The sequence below is a fragment of the Psammomys obesus genome, unplaced genomic scaffold (assembly GCF_907164565.1).
Source record: "Psammomys obesus unplaced genomic scaffold, mPsaObe1.curated_primary_1811, whole genome shotgun sequence".
NCBI classification, from domain to species: Eukaryota; Metazoa; Chordata; class Mammalia; order Rodentia; family Muridae; genus Psammomys; species Psammomys obesus.
The window spans coordinates 15080193-15096968 of NW_026585686.1; the positions used below are offsets into that span (position 1 = coordinate 15080193).

Below are 16776 nucleotides of genomic sequence, written 5' to 3' on the forward strand. Positions count from 1 at the left end.
TACAAGAAAATTTGAACACAGGGAACTTCCCAGAGACTCATACTCCAACCAAGGACTATCCATGGAGATAACCTAGAACCCTGACACAGCAGCCACTTCTGATGAGAACTGATAGACTAAGATCAGAAAGAAGGAGAGGAGGACCTCCCCTATCAGTGGACTTGGGGAGGGGCATGCATGCAGAAAGGGGGGGAGGGTGGTACTGGGAGGGGAAGAGGGAGGGGCTTATGGGGGGATACAAAATGAATAAAGTGTAATTAATAAAAGTTAAAAAATAAAAAGAAGTGGGAAATAGTAAGAGCTGGAGAGGACAGGAACTCCACAAGGAGAGCAACAGAACAAGAAAATTTGAACACAGGGAACTTCCCAGAGACTCATACTCCAACCAAGGACTATCCATGGAGATAACCTAGAACCCTGACAATGCAGCCACTTCTGAAGAGAACTGATAGACTAAGTTCAGAAAAAAGGCGAGGAGGACCTCCCCTATCAGTGGACTTAGGGAGGGGCATGCATGCAGAAAGGGGGGGAGGGCGGGACCAGGAGGGGCTTATGGGGGGATACAAAATGAATAAAGTGTAATTAATAAATTTTTTAAAAAAATTAAACAAAATAAAATAAAAAATTAAAAAAAATAAAAGAGACTTAATAAAAAATAAAAGAGACTTAAAGACCCAGAAAACTAGACTCATGCAGTAAAACAGCTAACACTGTATAAAAAAGACTTGCACAAGATCTAGCCAGCCCAAATCTCCGTATGGATGGTAAAGAAGCTACTGAAGTTCTATTTCTAGTTGGCAGGCTAATGTAGCTGATGACTGCTGGGAAAGTCTGATTTCTTCTGGGAAGATGACCCAGTATTCCAGTAGATGGTCACACACCATGCATACAGAAACAGCACTAAATGTATTCACTCTTTGGGTTCTAAGAAATTGGTCAAACATAATGTATGCATCTATGCTAGCTAATTTTATGTCATCTTAACACAGTTAGTGTCATTTGAGAAAAGGGAACTTCAAAAGAGAACTTTTCCCTGCATTCCCAATACCAAATTGGTCTGTGGTGTATCTTCTTGACTGATGATTGTTATGGGAGGGTGTTATGGGACAGCCCCCTATTGTGTGTGGTACCACTCTTGGGCTAGCAGTCCTGGATAATATTAGAAAGCAGGTTGAGCAAGCCATTAATGACTTGAAGAACAAGTCGTTAAATAGCATTCCTTCATGTCCACTGAATCAACTCCTATCTCTCCAAGTCCCTGCCTCAAGTTCTGGACTGTTACCTGGAAGTATAAGATGAAATAAACCCTTTCCTCCCCAAATTGCTTTTGGTGACAATGTTTTACCACAGTACTAGAAACCTTAACAATAAGTATAAATATTAACTCAAGTATTTAAAAGAAAGAAATTAGGTTGAAAACATAACTTATCTATGTTATGAGATACAATGAAAGAAGTCTTAAATGCCTACACTAATCCCTGAAAATATACACTCAAGTAACATTATACAAACAGAGCTGGTTATATTAAGGAATATGTATATATACATATACACATATGCACATAACAACACTTAATGCAAAAAGAGGCCATGAATTTGAAAAGGAACAAGGAAAGACACAAGGAAGAGTTGGAAGGAAGGAAAGCGTAGGAAAGAATAATGTAATTGTAACTTGAGAAAAAGAAGTCAGAGAGATATGAAACACATAATGGTACACCTTTAAGCCCTAGGCAAAGAAGAACAACCACAACTCAGTAGATGCAAAAGCAATCATTATGATCACTTCAGAAAATGATGAATCATAATCAAATAAATTAAACAAAGCAAAGAATCAATGAACAAAGGGATGGTTTTTGGAAAAAAAAAAAACAAGATTGACAAATCTTTTAGCAAACTAACAAGGAGCAGACAGACCCACATTAATAGAATTAGAGGTGAAAAGGGAACCACTACAATAGGCATCAACAAAATTTATAAAATTATTGGGTTAAAATACATTCCATTCAATATAAAAATTTAAAGGAAATAAATTCTAGATATATAAGCAATATAAAAATTAAGATAATATAAGTAATTTAAATAAATCTATAAAAAGCAGTGAGATTAATCCCAGCACTCAGGGAGGCCAGCCTGGTCTACAAAGCAAGATCAGGATAGCCATGGCTAAACATAAAAACCCTATCTTGAAAAAAACAAAAACAACAAAAGCAAAACAAACAAACGAACAAAAGCATCGAGATTAAAATTGTAATTAAAAAGTTTTCAATTGATAAAAATCAGGTTATTCACCAGGGAATTTTACCAGCTTTAAAGAAAAACCAGTATAAATGTTTATCAAACTATTCTATAAAATTGAAAGGATGTTATTATTGCCCTGTTATTCAAAGTAAAATACATATGCAAAAAAGTAAAGAAAAAAAGGAAGGAAGGAAGGAAGGAAGGAAGGAAGGAAGGAAGGAAGGAAGGAAGGAAAAGGAAAAGAAAATTAGAGACCATAAATGGTAAACAGATGTAAAAATTCTAAACAAAATACTTGCTAAGAGAATTTAAGAACATATCAAAAAGATCATTCACCATGATCAAGAAAGGTTTATCTAGGTTATTTCCATGAATGGTCCTTGGTTGGAGTATCAGTCTCAGAAAAGACCCCTGTGCTCAGATTTTTTGGTTCTGTTGCTCTCCTTGCGGAGCTCCTCTCCTCTCCAGGTCTTACTATCTCCCCCTTCTTTCATAAGATTCCCTGCACTCTGCCTAAAGTTTGGCTGTAAGTCTCAGCATCTGCCTAGAACCCCTCCACAGATGTTGCCCATGGCAGATCAGTGTCCAAGTGGGTTCCATAGTAATGGGAAGAGGGACTGTCTCTGACATGAACTGATTGGCCTGCTCTTTGATCACCTGCCCCAGAGGGGGGGATCAGCCTTTCCAGGCCACAGAGGAAGACAATGCAGCCACACCTGATGAGAGCTGATAGACTAGGATCAGAAGGAAGGAGAGGAGGACCTCCCCTATCAGTGGACTTGGGGAGAGACATGGGTGGAGAAGGGGGAAGGATGGTGGGATTGAAAGGGGGAGAGGGAGGGAACTACAGGGGGAATACAAAGTAAATAAACTGTAATTAATAAAAATAAATAACTATAAATATATATATAAAGGAAAAAGAGGTTTATCACAGAGAAAGATACAAGAATAGTTCAATATAGATGGATCTATTAATGCTATAAGCATCATAAATAAATTCAAAGACAGAAATCACATGGTCATCTTAATAAAGACAGAAATAACTTTTCATAAAATCCAGCATTCCTTCATGTTAAAGTCCTAAAAAAAATATGTTTGTGTGCAAAGGTTCAGGAGGTACAAAAAGCAGAAAGGAGTCAAAGAGGAGTAGAAAGACTTTAAGAGGCAGACAGCGCACACCTGCAGCGAAACAGTAATCACTGAACATGGCAACACTATAGTACATATGAATGAGAAGCACTAACTAGACACAGGAAGTTTAAAAAAAATAGGACTGGCATGGTAATGCACACACATTTAATTCCAGCACACAGGAGGAAGAGGCAGGCATATCTCTGGTAAGTATGAGGTCAGCCTTGCCTACATAGTTATTTCCAGACAACCCAGAGCTACATATAAGACCTGCCTCAAGAAAAAAAAAAAAAATGTGGTGGCAAACATTAGAAGTCAAATTTACACAATGGGAGAGAAATCATGCCAGGAACTCAAAATCTAACCAACTTCTCAGGGCTAGTAAAGTAATATAATGTAGAAAAAAACCCTACTACAACCACTTTCCTAGAGCAGCATAATTCCTTACTGGATTCTAAATCTCACAAATCTCACATTTATACCCACAAATACTAGTAGCCACCACCTCTCATCAAAAAGCTTCTCCTTAGAGCAATGAAGTACATCCAGAAAACCACAAATAGACAGGATACAAATATCAAAGGCTCAAGAGGAGCTCAGCCACAGTAAACAATAGTAATTCATTTTTCCTGGGAAATTTTCTCTTGGAAAGAATGAAAAGTCGGTGAAAGATTATACGAGCTAGAATACCAGTAAGTCTGCTCTGAAACAGTCTCTCCCAAAAAAGGCTACATAAGATAATGGCAGTATCATTAGACTTGCTAATTCAGAAGAAGGGGTAATTTCACAGGGCCCCAACTTTTAACAAAGAAGTACAAGCAATTAATGACTGTTGAGAATGAGAAATTTTTTTTAATAATATTAAAAAAAAAAAACAGGCTATCGCTTTGAGAATGGCGGAGCATGGGAGGACTGGGAGGGAGAGTACTGGGTGGAGCTGGAAGAAAGAAAGAGGAAGATGTAAATTTTTTTTAATTAAAAATGTTTAAAATTTAAAATGCAAGCACACATAAATTTCGGGGCTGTGAGTATAGCTTAGTGATAAATCACTTGCTAGCCACCTTTAGGTTTCAGAAGGAACAGTAAAGAAAATAAAATGTGTAACAAAATAGAAATGCTAACTCTGCTAATTTCATCATTATACAGTATCCAAGGATTACATTATCACATTGAGTCTCATAAATATATAGTTAATTAATAAAAGTGATAACTTGGGGAGGAGGTAGAAGCACATAAACTTTGGGAAGAAGATTGGGGTAGGTAGGAGAGGGATCAGAGAGGAAAGGAAAAGATATGCTGATATGATCAAATACAAAAATATAAAATTTTCAGTCTAGAAAAAAAATCTACTTTGAGATTCTACTTTACCCCAGTCAAAATGGCTCTAGAGAGAGCAAATGACACAAAATGTTGGGGAGGATGTGAGGAAAGAAGGCGGCTTATCTTCCAGTGGTAGGACTATAAACTGAGTGGTACAGTCACTCCTAAAGTCAGTGTAGAAACTACTATTCAATCATTGGCCTATCCAAAGGAATCCATATTCTTTCCTGAGGTACTTACAGATCTAGGTTGTGTTCTGCTCTACTCATAATGGCCAGCAAATGTGTTAATATACGAATCAGCTGATTAGTAGATGGAAATGTACAAATACACAATGGAATTTTGCTCAGTTATAAAGAAAAGGGAAATTATGAAAATTTCAAAGTATATAGACTTATTAGATTAGAGTATTCAAAGTATATTAGACTTATAGATTTATTCAGCCTTGAATGCTGAATCTGACAATCCTGAATTATTAGATAAAATGTGCCCATCAGTGCAATAGTGAAGTAACTGTTGGGTAACCATTTGTTTTCTGATTGGATATGAGGCCTCTTCCACTCAAAGGGAATGTATCTCTGGTATTGTAAGCCTGGTCAAATGCTAATGGCTGTGTGGGGGGGGGGGGGGGGGGGGGCATAATCTATTATCTTTCTAATCAATCCCGCTACTGTTATTTAACTAGATGGACAGTGTCAAATTGCTTCATAAAAATATATGGTCATATCCATTGATTGATATTCTTCTCATTCTTGGTCTAAGAAGATTCTTTTTGCATTGAGTAACAGTCAATGCAAAGACTCATAGCTGTCAAAGTGCAGAGAGCAAGTGATGCTGCCTGCTCAGCCCTAAAAAGATATCTGTATCAACTCCCACAAAGCTCAGTAAATATTGGAAAGGAGTGTGTGAAAAGAATGTTTATTAATTAAAAAAATAAAATGAAAAATTAAAAAAAAGTAAGATTATGATACTCTTACATTATCATGTAGAGGAAGAGAGGGCTATGAAATGCTGTAAAAGTAAAAATAGGACTATTATATAAAACTGTCAAAAACTTTAGAACTATGAACACAAGGTTTCCAAAACTTTACTTACAACAAAAGAAAATTAGTAGAATAATTATATTATATGATTATAAAAACCAAGCTATAGTAATATTATATGTTCCTAATAAATAAACCTTATATTTTACAATAAGGAGATAATTAAGAATGATGCTTTGTGATACATAGGCCAGCACTGAAATATCTGAAGTCAGCAGACCTATCAGATTCCCATGAAATCCTTCAGTCTCTTTGTCAAAGGAGTCGGATAACTCCTCTTGAATCTAAAGCTAACTATAGGAGAACAGTTCCTTAATAAGTTAACATAAAAGGTTGTTTAAAAATACAAACATCTGAGCCACAAAATTCAAAGAAATCGTAATTATTTAGTAAAAGCTAGTATTTGAAAATCCAGGCCTATATTAACTCAGAGTATAAAGTCTTTCAGTACATTGACATAATATTTGAACAGCAATTCAATTATTTCTCAGGAGAAATAAGAATAGAAGCTTTTGCCAAAAGTTCATTCAAAATGAATAAACTACAAAACAAAAGGCATTTAAGATGAATTCAGATCATTTCAATCAAGCAAGAAGAAATTAACTGAGTTTGAAAAAAATCATAAGAAAGTGATGAGTCAACTGGTTTCAAGTATGATGTAAAGATTAATGGACAGAAGTTTAAAATCAATTTTGAATTGATTAATCTGAGCTCTTTTTTAAATATTCCACATTTAAATAGTATAGTGGATCAGAAATAGCACGACTGAGAATTGCCTTGGTCCTGGATCTGCCATGCAAAGACCAACATTACCGGAGAGAGACAAGAGCCTGAACATAAAATAATTGCAAATGAACAGGGAGTTCTTATTATCTTGGTAAAGTGGTTTCATAAATTCATTTCTGTTCCTTAGGGATAAGAAAGGGAATATCAGCTATCAAAATGACTTTAAGAAACTTCAAATTGGGTCAAAAAACAAAGTAAAAAATGGATGGCAAACACCAGGCATGCTAATAAAAACTGAGTGTATTTATATTTATGCCTAAAATCAGGGTTTTCTGATGATTTTAGCTAGTATACATTTATTTAGATTTTGTTCACCTAACTGATTATATAAAAAAAAATTTTTTTAAAAACATGTTTTCTAGGACAACAAAGTATAAGCTTTATAAATAGGAGATATTACCTCAGAAATCAAATCGACTATAACATTTGAACTCTAAAGAGTATTTTAGAAAAAGTTATTGTACCTTTCTCCCTCTTTCTCTTGCTAGCCAAAGTAAATAATGAAGTCATCCTGAAATATTTCTGAGTTGCCTTCAGTTTAGCCACCACAGTTAAAACCTAATTACACAATTGTGACAATAAGTCTTATTGTTCATATTCCTCATAACAGCCTTTCTGATTTTAAATTTGATTATAGAAAAATTACCATTAGAGCAACTGCTGATAAAAACAGCTAATCAACATCTACCATGAAATCATCAGTAAAGGACACAGTACTCCCATCTGCCAAAGCATCATTAAATGCAAAATGTAAATGGCATGGAAATGAGGAAATGAAAATCAAAGAGAGGTTGAAAGTAAATTTCCAAGAGTATTTTTAGAAAACAAAAAATTCCAACCAAGAAAAATTTGTAGCTCTTAAATGTAGAATGATTTCTAGTTAAACATTCTGTCTAAAAGTTCCTCGCGATGACTTCCATAGAGTAGGTACCCTACATTTCTTAAGGTTTAATGAAAGGAAGAATAAATAAGGGGAAGGTCTCTTGTTAGTTGGAAAAATGGAAAAACTATGGTTTCTGGAAGGATCCATTACAATAGCTCCCTTGAGTATTTATTAGAAAATTTATTTGTCAGGATCCTGTCTGAAAGCTTGGAAGAGTATCCTTTATAGTGTCAGGGTTTGGAACTCTCCCATAGGATAGGTCTTTGGTTGGGCCAGGCATTGGTTGGACACTCCCTCAACCTCTACTCTATGTTTATCACTACAGATCTTGTAGGCAGGGCAAATTTGGGGTTGAAGTTTTTGTGGGTAGTTGGAGTTCCCCTCCCTCTATTAGGAGGCAAGCCTGTTTGAAAATGACCTTTTCCATCTCTATGGACTCTGCTACAAGGAGTTACTGCTTGAATACCCCTAATATCGTCACAGGGGCCTATCCTGACTTAGGTATCCATCTTGTGACAGACATACCCACACCCTCCATTTCTCTTTTCTTTACAGGTCTCTATCCTCTAATCCTCACTCTCCCTAGATCTGATCTACACTCTCTTAAATTCTCTGCACCCCCTCTCCTACCTTATTCTCTCTCTTCAGCCACTAGATCTGTCTATTCTATATTACCTTCCAAATAAAATTTATGCATCCTCCCTTGGATCCTCCTTGTTATTTATCTTCTTTGGGTCTACGCTTTGGGTCTTGGCTTATTGGGGCTGAAGTATCAACCAAGTACCATGTACAAACTGGAGCTAGCACACCTATAAAGATGTAACAGAAGGACAGCTTAGGGTTCATGTGGGTCCTCTAGTAAGGGAAGTGGGGACTGCATTGGACAGACTCACTTGCCAGATTTTTTTTTTTATCACATTCTCATGGCAGGACTATCTTACCAGGCCACAGGAGAAGAGGACATGCTCAGTCCTGATGCAACTTAATGAGCTGGGGTAGATGGGAAAGGGAGCTCCCCTTTTCTGAGAAAAAGGTGAAGGGGTAGGAGAAGAGAAGGAAGGTAGGTATGGGAAGGGAGGAAGGATAGGGCTACAACAAAGATTTAAAGTGCATAAAAATAAAAAATTATATTAAAAATTAATATTTGTAAGGATTCAAAATATATCTATGAAAAAGAAATAAACACAATCCAGGATTGAAAATGTAAATGAGGACTTGATGACATATGATGCCCAAAAGAATGTCAAGTAGAATGCCACAGAGAAATTCACCTAAATTTCCATAGTGGTTACAGAGACATATTGGAGAATAATTTAGAGAGAGGTATCTAAAAGTACATAAGAACATGTACAGAAATCCATCAGTGTCATCTACCTTATAAAAAAACTGAAAGAAAAAAAATCATCTCCTTAGATGCCGAAAAAGCATTTGACATAATCAAACACCCCTTCATTTATAAAGGGTTGGAGAGTTCAGGGATATAAGGTACATACCTAAATACAATAAAGACAATATACAGCAAGCCTACAGCCAACATCAAACTAAATGGAGAAAAACTGAAATCAATCCCACTGAAATCAGGGACAAGACAGAGCTACCCACTCTCTCCCTATCACTTCAACATAGTACTTTACTTGAAGTCCTAGCTAGAACAACAAGACAATAAAGGAGATCAAGGGGAAACAAATAAGAAAGGAAGAAGTCAAAATATCAATATTCACAGATGCAAGGAGAGTATACATGAGTGAGCCCAAAAATTCTACCAGAGAATTCCTTCAGCAGATAAACACCTTCAGCAAAGTGGCTGGATAAAAACTTAACTCATAAAAAAAAAAAAAAAAAAAGAAAAAGAAAAAAAAGAAAAAAACTGAAGCCCTCCTGTAAAGAAAAGATAAATAAGGTAAGAAAGAAATTAGGGAAACAGCACACTTTAGAACAGCCACAAATCAGGGTGCAGGGAATCATAAGAAAGAAGGGGAGTTAGACTGATGAGGAAAGGATAGGAGCTCCACAAGGACCAAAGATATCTGGGCACAGGGTCTTTTCTGAGACTGACATGCAACCAAGGACCATGTATGAATGTAACCTAGAACCTCTGCTCAGATGTAGCCTGTGGTAGCTCAGTAACCAATTGGTTTCCCATAGTGAGGGGAACAAGGACTATTTCTAACAGGAACTCAATGGCTGGCTCTTTGGCCTCCCCACCCCCCAAGGGAGGAGCAGTCCTGTTAGGCCACAGAGGAGAGCTTTGCAGCCAGTCCTGAGGATACCTGATAAAACAGGATCAGATGAATGGGGAGGAGGTCCCCCCTATCAGTGGACTTGGCAACGGGCACGGTGGAGAGGAGGGAGGGAGAGAGGGACTGGGAGGGAATGAGGGATCGGGACACGGCTGGGACACAGAGCTAATAAAATGTAACTGATAAGAAAAAAAAAAAACTGGAAAAAAAAATAAAAAGAAATTAAAGCTGAAAAAAAAAGAACAGCCACAAATAACATAAAGTACCTTGATGTGACTCTAACCAAGAAAGTCAAAGACCTGTTTGAAAAAAACTTCAAGTCTATGAAGAGAGAAATTGAAGAAGATATCAGAAGATGGAAAGATCTCCCATGCTCATGGATTAGTAGGATTAACATAGTGAAAATGGCCATCCTGCCAAAAGTAACCTACAGATTCAATGCAATTCCCATCATACCAACACAATTTTTTTTCCTTTGTAATTTTTTTAATTTTCATTTTTTTATATTAATCACAGTTTATTTATTTTGTATCCTACCTGTGGCACCCTCCCTCATCCCTCCTAATCGCACTCTCCCATATCTACTCGCTGGCCCTCTTTAAGTCCACTGACAGGGGAGGTCCTCCTCCCCTTCCATCTGACCCTAGTTTATCAGGTCTCATCAGGAATGGCTGCAATGTACTTCTCTGACTAACACAATTCTTTAAAGAACTTGAAAGAACAATTCTCAATTTAATAAGGAAAAACAAAACAAAACAAAACAAAACAAAACAAAAAAACAGAATAGCTAAAATAATCCTGTACAATAAAAGATCTTCTGGAGTTATATCCATCCCTGATCTCAAGCTGTACTAAAGAGCAACAGTAATAAAAATTGCATGGTACTGGTATAAAACGAGACTGGTAGATCAGTGGTATCAAATTGAAGATCAAGAAATAAACTCATACACCTATGGATACTTGATTTTTTACAAAGAAGCCAAAACCATACAATAGAAAAAAGCCAGCATCTTCAACAAATGGTGCTGGTCTAACTAGATGTTTACATGTAGAAAAATGCAAATAGATCCATATTTATCAACATCCACAAAACTAAAGTCCAGGTGGATCAAAGACCTCAACATAAAACCAGGTACACTAAATCTGTTAGTAGAAAAAGTGGGTAAGAGCCTAGAACTCATTGGCACAGGAGACAACTTTCTGGACAGAACACCAACAACACAGGTTCTAAGATCAACAATCAATAAATGGGATCTTACAAAACTGAAAAGCTCCTGTAAAGCAAAGGACAGTGTCAAAAGAACAAAATGACAGCCTACAGACTGGGGAAAAGTCTTCACCAACCCTGTATCTGATAGAGGACTAATATCTAGAATATATAAAGAACTCAAGAAGTTAAAAACCAACGAAGTAATCTAATTAAAAAATAGATTTTTAAAATTAAGCTATACAGAACTAAACAGAGAATTCTCAACAGAGGAATATCAAATGGCAGAGAAAAGCTAAACGTTGAGATCTTTGATCCACTTGGACTTTAGTTTTGTGCAGAGTGATGAATATGGATCTATTTTCATTTTTCTGCATGTAGACATCCAGTTGGACCAGCACCATTTGTTGAAGATGCTGTTTTTTGTCCATTGAATGGTTTTGGCTTCTTTGTCAAAAATCAAGTGTTCATAGGTGTGTGGGTTTATTTCTGGGTCTTGTATTCAGTTTCATTGATCCTCCTTTCTGTTTCTATGACAATACCATGCAGTTTTTATTACTATTGCTCTGTAGTACAGCTTGAGATCAGGGATGGAGATACCTCCAGATGATCTGTTGTTGTACAGGATCGTTATGGGATTCTGGGTTTTTTGTTTCTCCATATGAAGTTGAGAATCTTTCTACTCTAAATCGGTTAGAAGAAAAAGTGGGGAACAGCCTAGACTCATTGGCACAGCAGACAACTTCCTGAACAGAACAACAACAGCACAGGCTCTAAGAGCAACAATCAAAAAATGGGAACTCATGAAACTGAAAAGCTTCTGTAAAGCAAAAGACACTGTCGTCAGAACAAAGCAACAGCCTACAGACTGGGAAAGGATCTTCACCAACCCTACATCTGACAGAGGACTAATATCCAGTATATACAAAGAACTCAAGAAGTTAAAATGCAACAAATCAAGTAATCCAATTAAAAAATGGGGCACGGAGTTAAACAGAACTCTCTGTCGAGGATTGTAGAATGGCAGAGAAACACTTAAAGAAATGCTCAACATACTTAGCCAGGGAGATGCAAATCAAAACAACCCTGAGATTTCACCTTATACACATTAGAAGGGCTAAGATCAAAATCTGAAGTGACAACACATACAGGAGAGGATGTGGAGAAAGGGGAACCCTCCTCCATTGCTGGTGGGAATATAAACTTGTACAACCACTTTGGAAATCAATCTGGCGCTTTCTCAGACAAATAGGAATAGTGATTCCTCAAGATCCAGCTATACCACTCCTAGCCATATATCCAAAAGATACTCAAGTACACAACAAGGACATTTGCTCAACCATGTTTATAAAGTCAGCTTTATTCGTAATAGCCAGAACCTGGAAACAACCCAGATATCCCTCAGTTGAGGAATGGATATAGAAATTATGGTAGTTTTACACAATGAAATACTACTCAGCAATTAAAAATGAAGAAATCATGAAATTTGCAGGCAAGTGGTAGGACCTAAACACTATCATCCAGAGTGAGGTATCCCTAAAGCAGAAAGACACACATGGTATATACTCACTTATATAGACCTATAAGACAGGATAAATATACTAAAATCTATACACCTAAAGAAGATAAACAAGAAAGAGGACTTGGGGTAAGATGACCAATCCTCTCTTAGGAAGACAAATGGGATGGGCATTGGATGTAGGAGAAAACAAGTAATAGGACAGGAGCCTACAACACAGGGCATCTGAAAGACTCTATCAAAGCAGATATTAAGACTCATAACCAAACCTTCGACAGAGTTCAGGGAATCAAATGAAAGAAAAGGGAGTTAGTAAGACCTGGAGAGTACAGGAGTGTCACAAGGACCAAATATATCTGGGCACAGGGGTCTTTCATGAGACTGTTTCTCCAACCAAGGACCATGTACGGATATAATCTAGAACCCCTGCTCGGATATAGCCCATGGTAGCCCAGTGTCCAAATGTGTTGTCTAATAAGGGGAACGGGGACTATTCCTGACATGAACTCAACAACGAGCTCTTTGACCCCCAAGGGAGGAGCAGGCTTGCTAGGCTATAGAAGACATTGCAGCCAGGCCTGAAGAGACTTGATAAGCTAGGGTCAGATGAAAGGGGAGGAGGTCTTCCCCTATTAGCGGACTTGGAAAGGGGCAGGGAGAAGATAAGGAAGGAAGGGTGGGATTAGAAGGGAAGGAGGGAGGGGCTACAGCTGGGATACAAAGTAAATAACCTGGGATTAATATAAAAAAATAAATAAATTAAAAAAAAAAGAAATGCTAAAAGTCCTTAGTCATCTGGGAAATGAAAATCAAAATGACCCTGAGACTCCACTTTACACCCATCAGAATGGCTAAGATCAAGAACTCAAGGGACAACATATGCTGGACAGGTCATGGAGAAAGGGGAACTCTCCTCCATTGCTGATGGGAATATAAACTTGTACAACCACTTGGGAAATCAATCTGTCACTTTCTCAGAAAATTAGGTATAGTGCTACCTCAAGATCCAGCTATACTACTTCCAGGCATATATGCAATCTCAGAAAAGTAGGTATAGTGTTACCTCAAGATCCAGTTATACCACTCCTAGGCATATATAAAAAAAATGTTCAACCCATATAACAAAGACATTTGCTCAACTATGTTTATACCAGCTTTATTCATAATGGCCAGAATCTGGAAACAACCTAGATGTCCCTCAACCGAAGAATGGATACAGAAATTGTAGTACATTTACACAATGGAATAGTACTCAGCTATTAAAAACAAGGAAATCATGAAATTTACAGGCAAATGGATGGAACTAGAAAAGATCATCGGGAGTGAGTTAACCCAGAAGCAGAAAGACACATGGTATGTATTCACCTTTAAGTAGACTTTAGACATATAATATAGGATAAACATACTAAAATCTATTGTCCTAAAGAAGCTAAATAATTAGAAGGACCCTAGGGAAGAGGCTTAATCCTCATTCAGAAGCACAAACAAAATCACATCATAAATAGGAGGAAACAGGGAACCAGACAGCAGCCTTCCATAGTGGGCCACTGAAAGACTCTACCCAACGGGGTATAGAAGCAGATGTTGAGACTCTTAGCCAAACTTTGGGCAGAGTGAGGGGAATCTTATATAAGAAAAAGGAGATAAAAAGACATGGAGGACAGCAGCTTCACAAGAAGTCCCATAGAGCCAAAATTCTGAGACCAGGGGAACCTGCAGAGACTGCTGAATCAACCAAGGAACATGAATGGAGAGGACCTAAACACCCCACTCAGATGTAGCCCATGGGCAGATCAGTCTCCATGGGGGATTTCCTAATAAGAGGCACAGGGGCAGTCATGGGTATGAACTTGGTTGCCTGCTCTTTGACCACCTACCCCTGATGAGATGGCCTTACTAGGCTTCAGAGAAAGAGGATCCAGACAGTCTTGATAAGACCTGATAGACTAAGGTCAGATAGTAGGGGAAGAGGACCTCTCCTATAGGGGTAGGGAGTGCAGAAAAGAGATGAGGGAGAGGGCTACAGCTGGGATACAAAATGAATAAGTTGTAATAATAATAACAACAAAGAAAAAAAATTTTAAAAAGAACATGTAGACAATTTTATCTTTCCATTAGATTTAGCTATGTTAACGGTAGGTACAAAAAGAAGAAGAATAACATACCACTAAAAATCTACTTACTGCGGTCCATGCATTTCTTTTGCAGCGGGCACATAGCCATCCATCACAGACCTCATGAGAAGGGACCCCATAACAACCTACAAAATAATAGTATAGAGGTATACAGTAAGTTTCTTGAATCTTTAAAATGTCAACAAGCCTGGAAGAACAGGCCTCTTATCCTAGCTGCTAGGAAGCTGAGTCATGGTGATCACATATTCAAGTCCTGCATGGACTATACAGTGAATACAAAACTGTAGTCTGTGTCATTATGTGAGATTGTTCCAAAGTAAAATATACAAAGAGGGTTGGGTTGCAGCTCAATGTTAGACTGACCTACCCAAAAGAATTAAGTAAAAAGTCCAGTATGGGAAAAAAAGGAGTATTTCAACAGCAATAAAAACTAAAAACTACAACAAATATAAAGCCCAATGTCTAACAACAAAATGTAAGTAAGCTACATAAAAAAAAAAAATGGATTTTGTTTATTTGCATTTTTACGGTTTTTTTGTTTGCTTGCTTGCTCATTTATTTTTGTTTGAAACAGGCTTTCTCTGTGTAGCCCTGGCTGTCCTGAAACACACTGTATATTCCAGGCTGTCTTCAAACTCAGAGATCTTCCTGCCTCTTCCTCCCAAGTGCTAGGATGAAAGCTTGTCTTCTGATTTTTATGCTACCAACTCACAACACATAAGAATGTCTTTTTTGTCTATTTGGGATTTTTCTTAATCTTTAATTTATTTATTATTATTAGTTTTGTGTATGATGTGTGTCAGTGTGAAAGTTTGGACTCCTATATACTACAGAATGGGTATGGAGGTCAGAGAACAAGGTACTGGGGTCAATAATTTCATTCCATCACAGGTTATGACAATGAAACTCAGGAAGTCAGGCTTACAAAGCAAATGCTTTTACCGTCTGAGTTATCTAAAAAGTCTATTGTTTTGAATCTTCAAGATGGGTTTTCCCTGCATATTCCAGGTTGAATGAAGCTTTTGATACTTTTGCCATAGCTTCCTGAGAACTAGTTCAAGAGGTTCACCAACACCAAGGCTGAGAGGATACATATTATAATAGAGATAATCCTTGTATGGATAAAAATAAAATTTAGGTGTCATGGTAATACTGGCAGTCATGCATAAAAATTTTAAAATAAGTTGCAACTCTTGAAGCATTTTGGGGGGAATGGAAATAAAGTTTGACATAAATCTCAGTGATTGGGGAAAAGGATATACAGTCCAACACTAGTAATGAAAGTTTGCTTTCAATTCCATGTTTAATAGATCAATTTTTAGACTAAGTGTGACAACAGGTGGTGAAAACATGCAGAGTAATTGCATGATACCAACATCGTAGTAATATATGTTTTATATTAGCAAAAAAATATGAACAAATAAATTAATAAATTAGGAAACTAACATGTTATACTATATATCCAAAAGAATTAGATAAAAAGTCCGGTAAGGGAAAAAAGGCATATTTCAACAGCAATAACAACAACAACAAAAAGAAATACCAAGGACTCCAAGATGGCGGCGAGCAGAGCGCACCATTTTGGAGAGGCAGAAGACATGAATCTCCGGATTGGTGAGTGGAGAGTCAATCGAAGCTAGAATTTGGACTTTTGGGCTTTCTAAAGGAGAGGGGACACCACAGAAATGTGGAGTGCTTATAAATTTAGATCGGGCTTGGACTTCTCCGGGAAGGAAATAGGCCGCTTCCCTTGTCCAGGCCTCCTGTGGGGAAACCTGCACACAGCACCAGGCAGCTGAGCGCAAAGCTCACATCCAGGAGATCAAGGCAGCAGAGACAGTCCTCCGGGCCCCTTACAGCTGCGCTGCGGTCTGCTGTAACCACCCGTTGAACACCCATCCTCTCCTTGGACACACGTCCCACTCAGGGCCCTCCGGACACCCCGCGGAGTGTCCCCTCCCCCATCCTACCATCGCAAGCCCGAGCTAGACCGCAGCAGGAAGTGCAGTGGAGCTCACATTCCAAATGACCAGAGCGCAATAACCCCAGAAACTGCCTTACAGGAGGAGCGCAGGCCCAATCACAGAGTTCCAACGACTGAGCACTAACCACAGAGACTGAGATCCACAATACAATTCTTCCTGGATATCAAAGCTGCAAAGCTCAGTGTCTGGGACCCAAGAAAGGCGGAGGCAGGGAGGCAGGGCTCCAGACCCCGCAGCCTCAGCTGAGAGCAGTAATGACCTGCTGAACACCACCACTCAAGAGGAGAAC

General features: G+C 37.9%; 1 protein-coding gene across 6 annotated transcripts in view; it reads right to left on the bottom strand.

The window, feature by feature from the left end:
• The window catches only part of Kdm4c (lysine demethylase 4C), a 275732-nt gene that overhangs the window by 126371 nt on the left and 132585 nt on the right, over positions 1–16776 (bottom strand). For all 6 annotated transcript variants that reach the window (XM_055630066.1, XM_055630109.1, XM_055630055.1 and 3 more), the window contains one exon: positions 14551–14627. In XM_055630066.1, coding sequence (XP_055486041.1) covers positions 14551–14627 — 77 coding nt within the window. The remainder of the gene's footprint in view (positions 1–14550; positions 14628–16776) is intronic.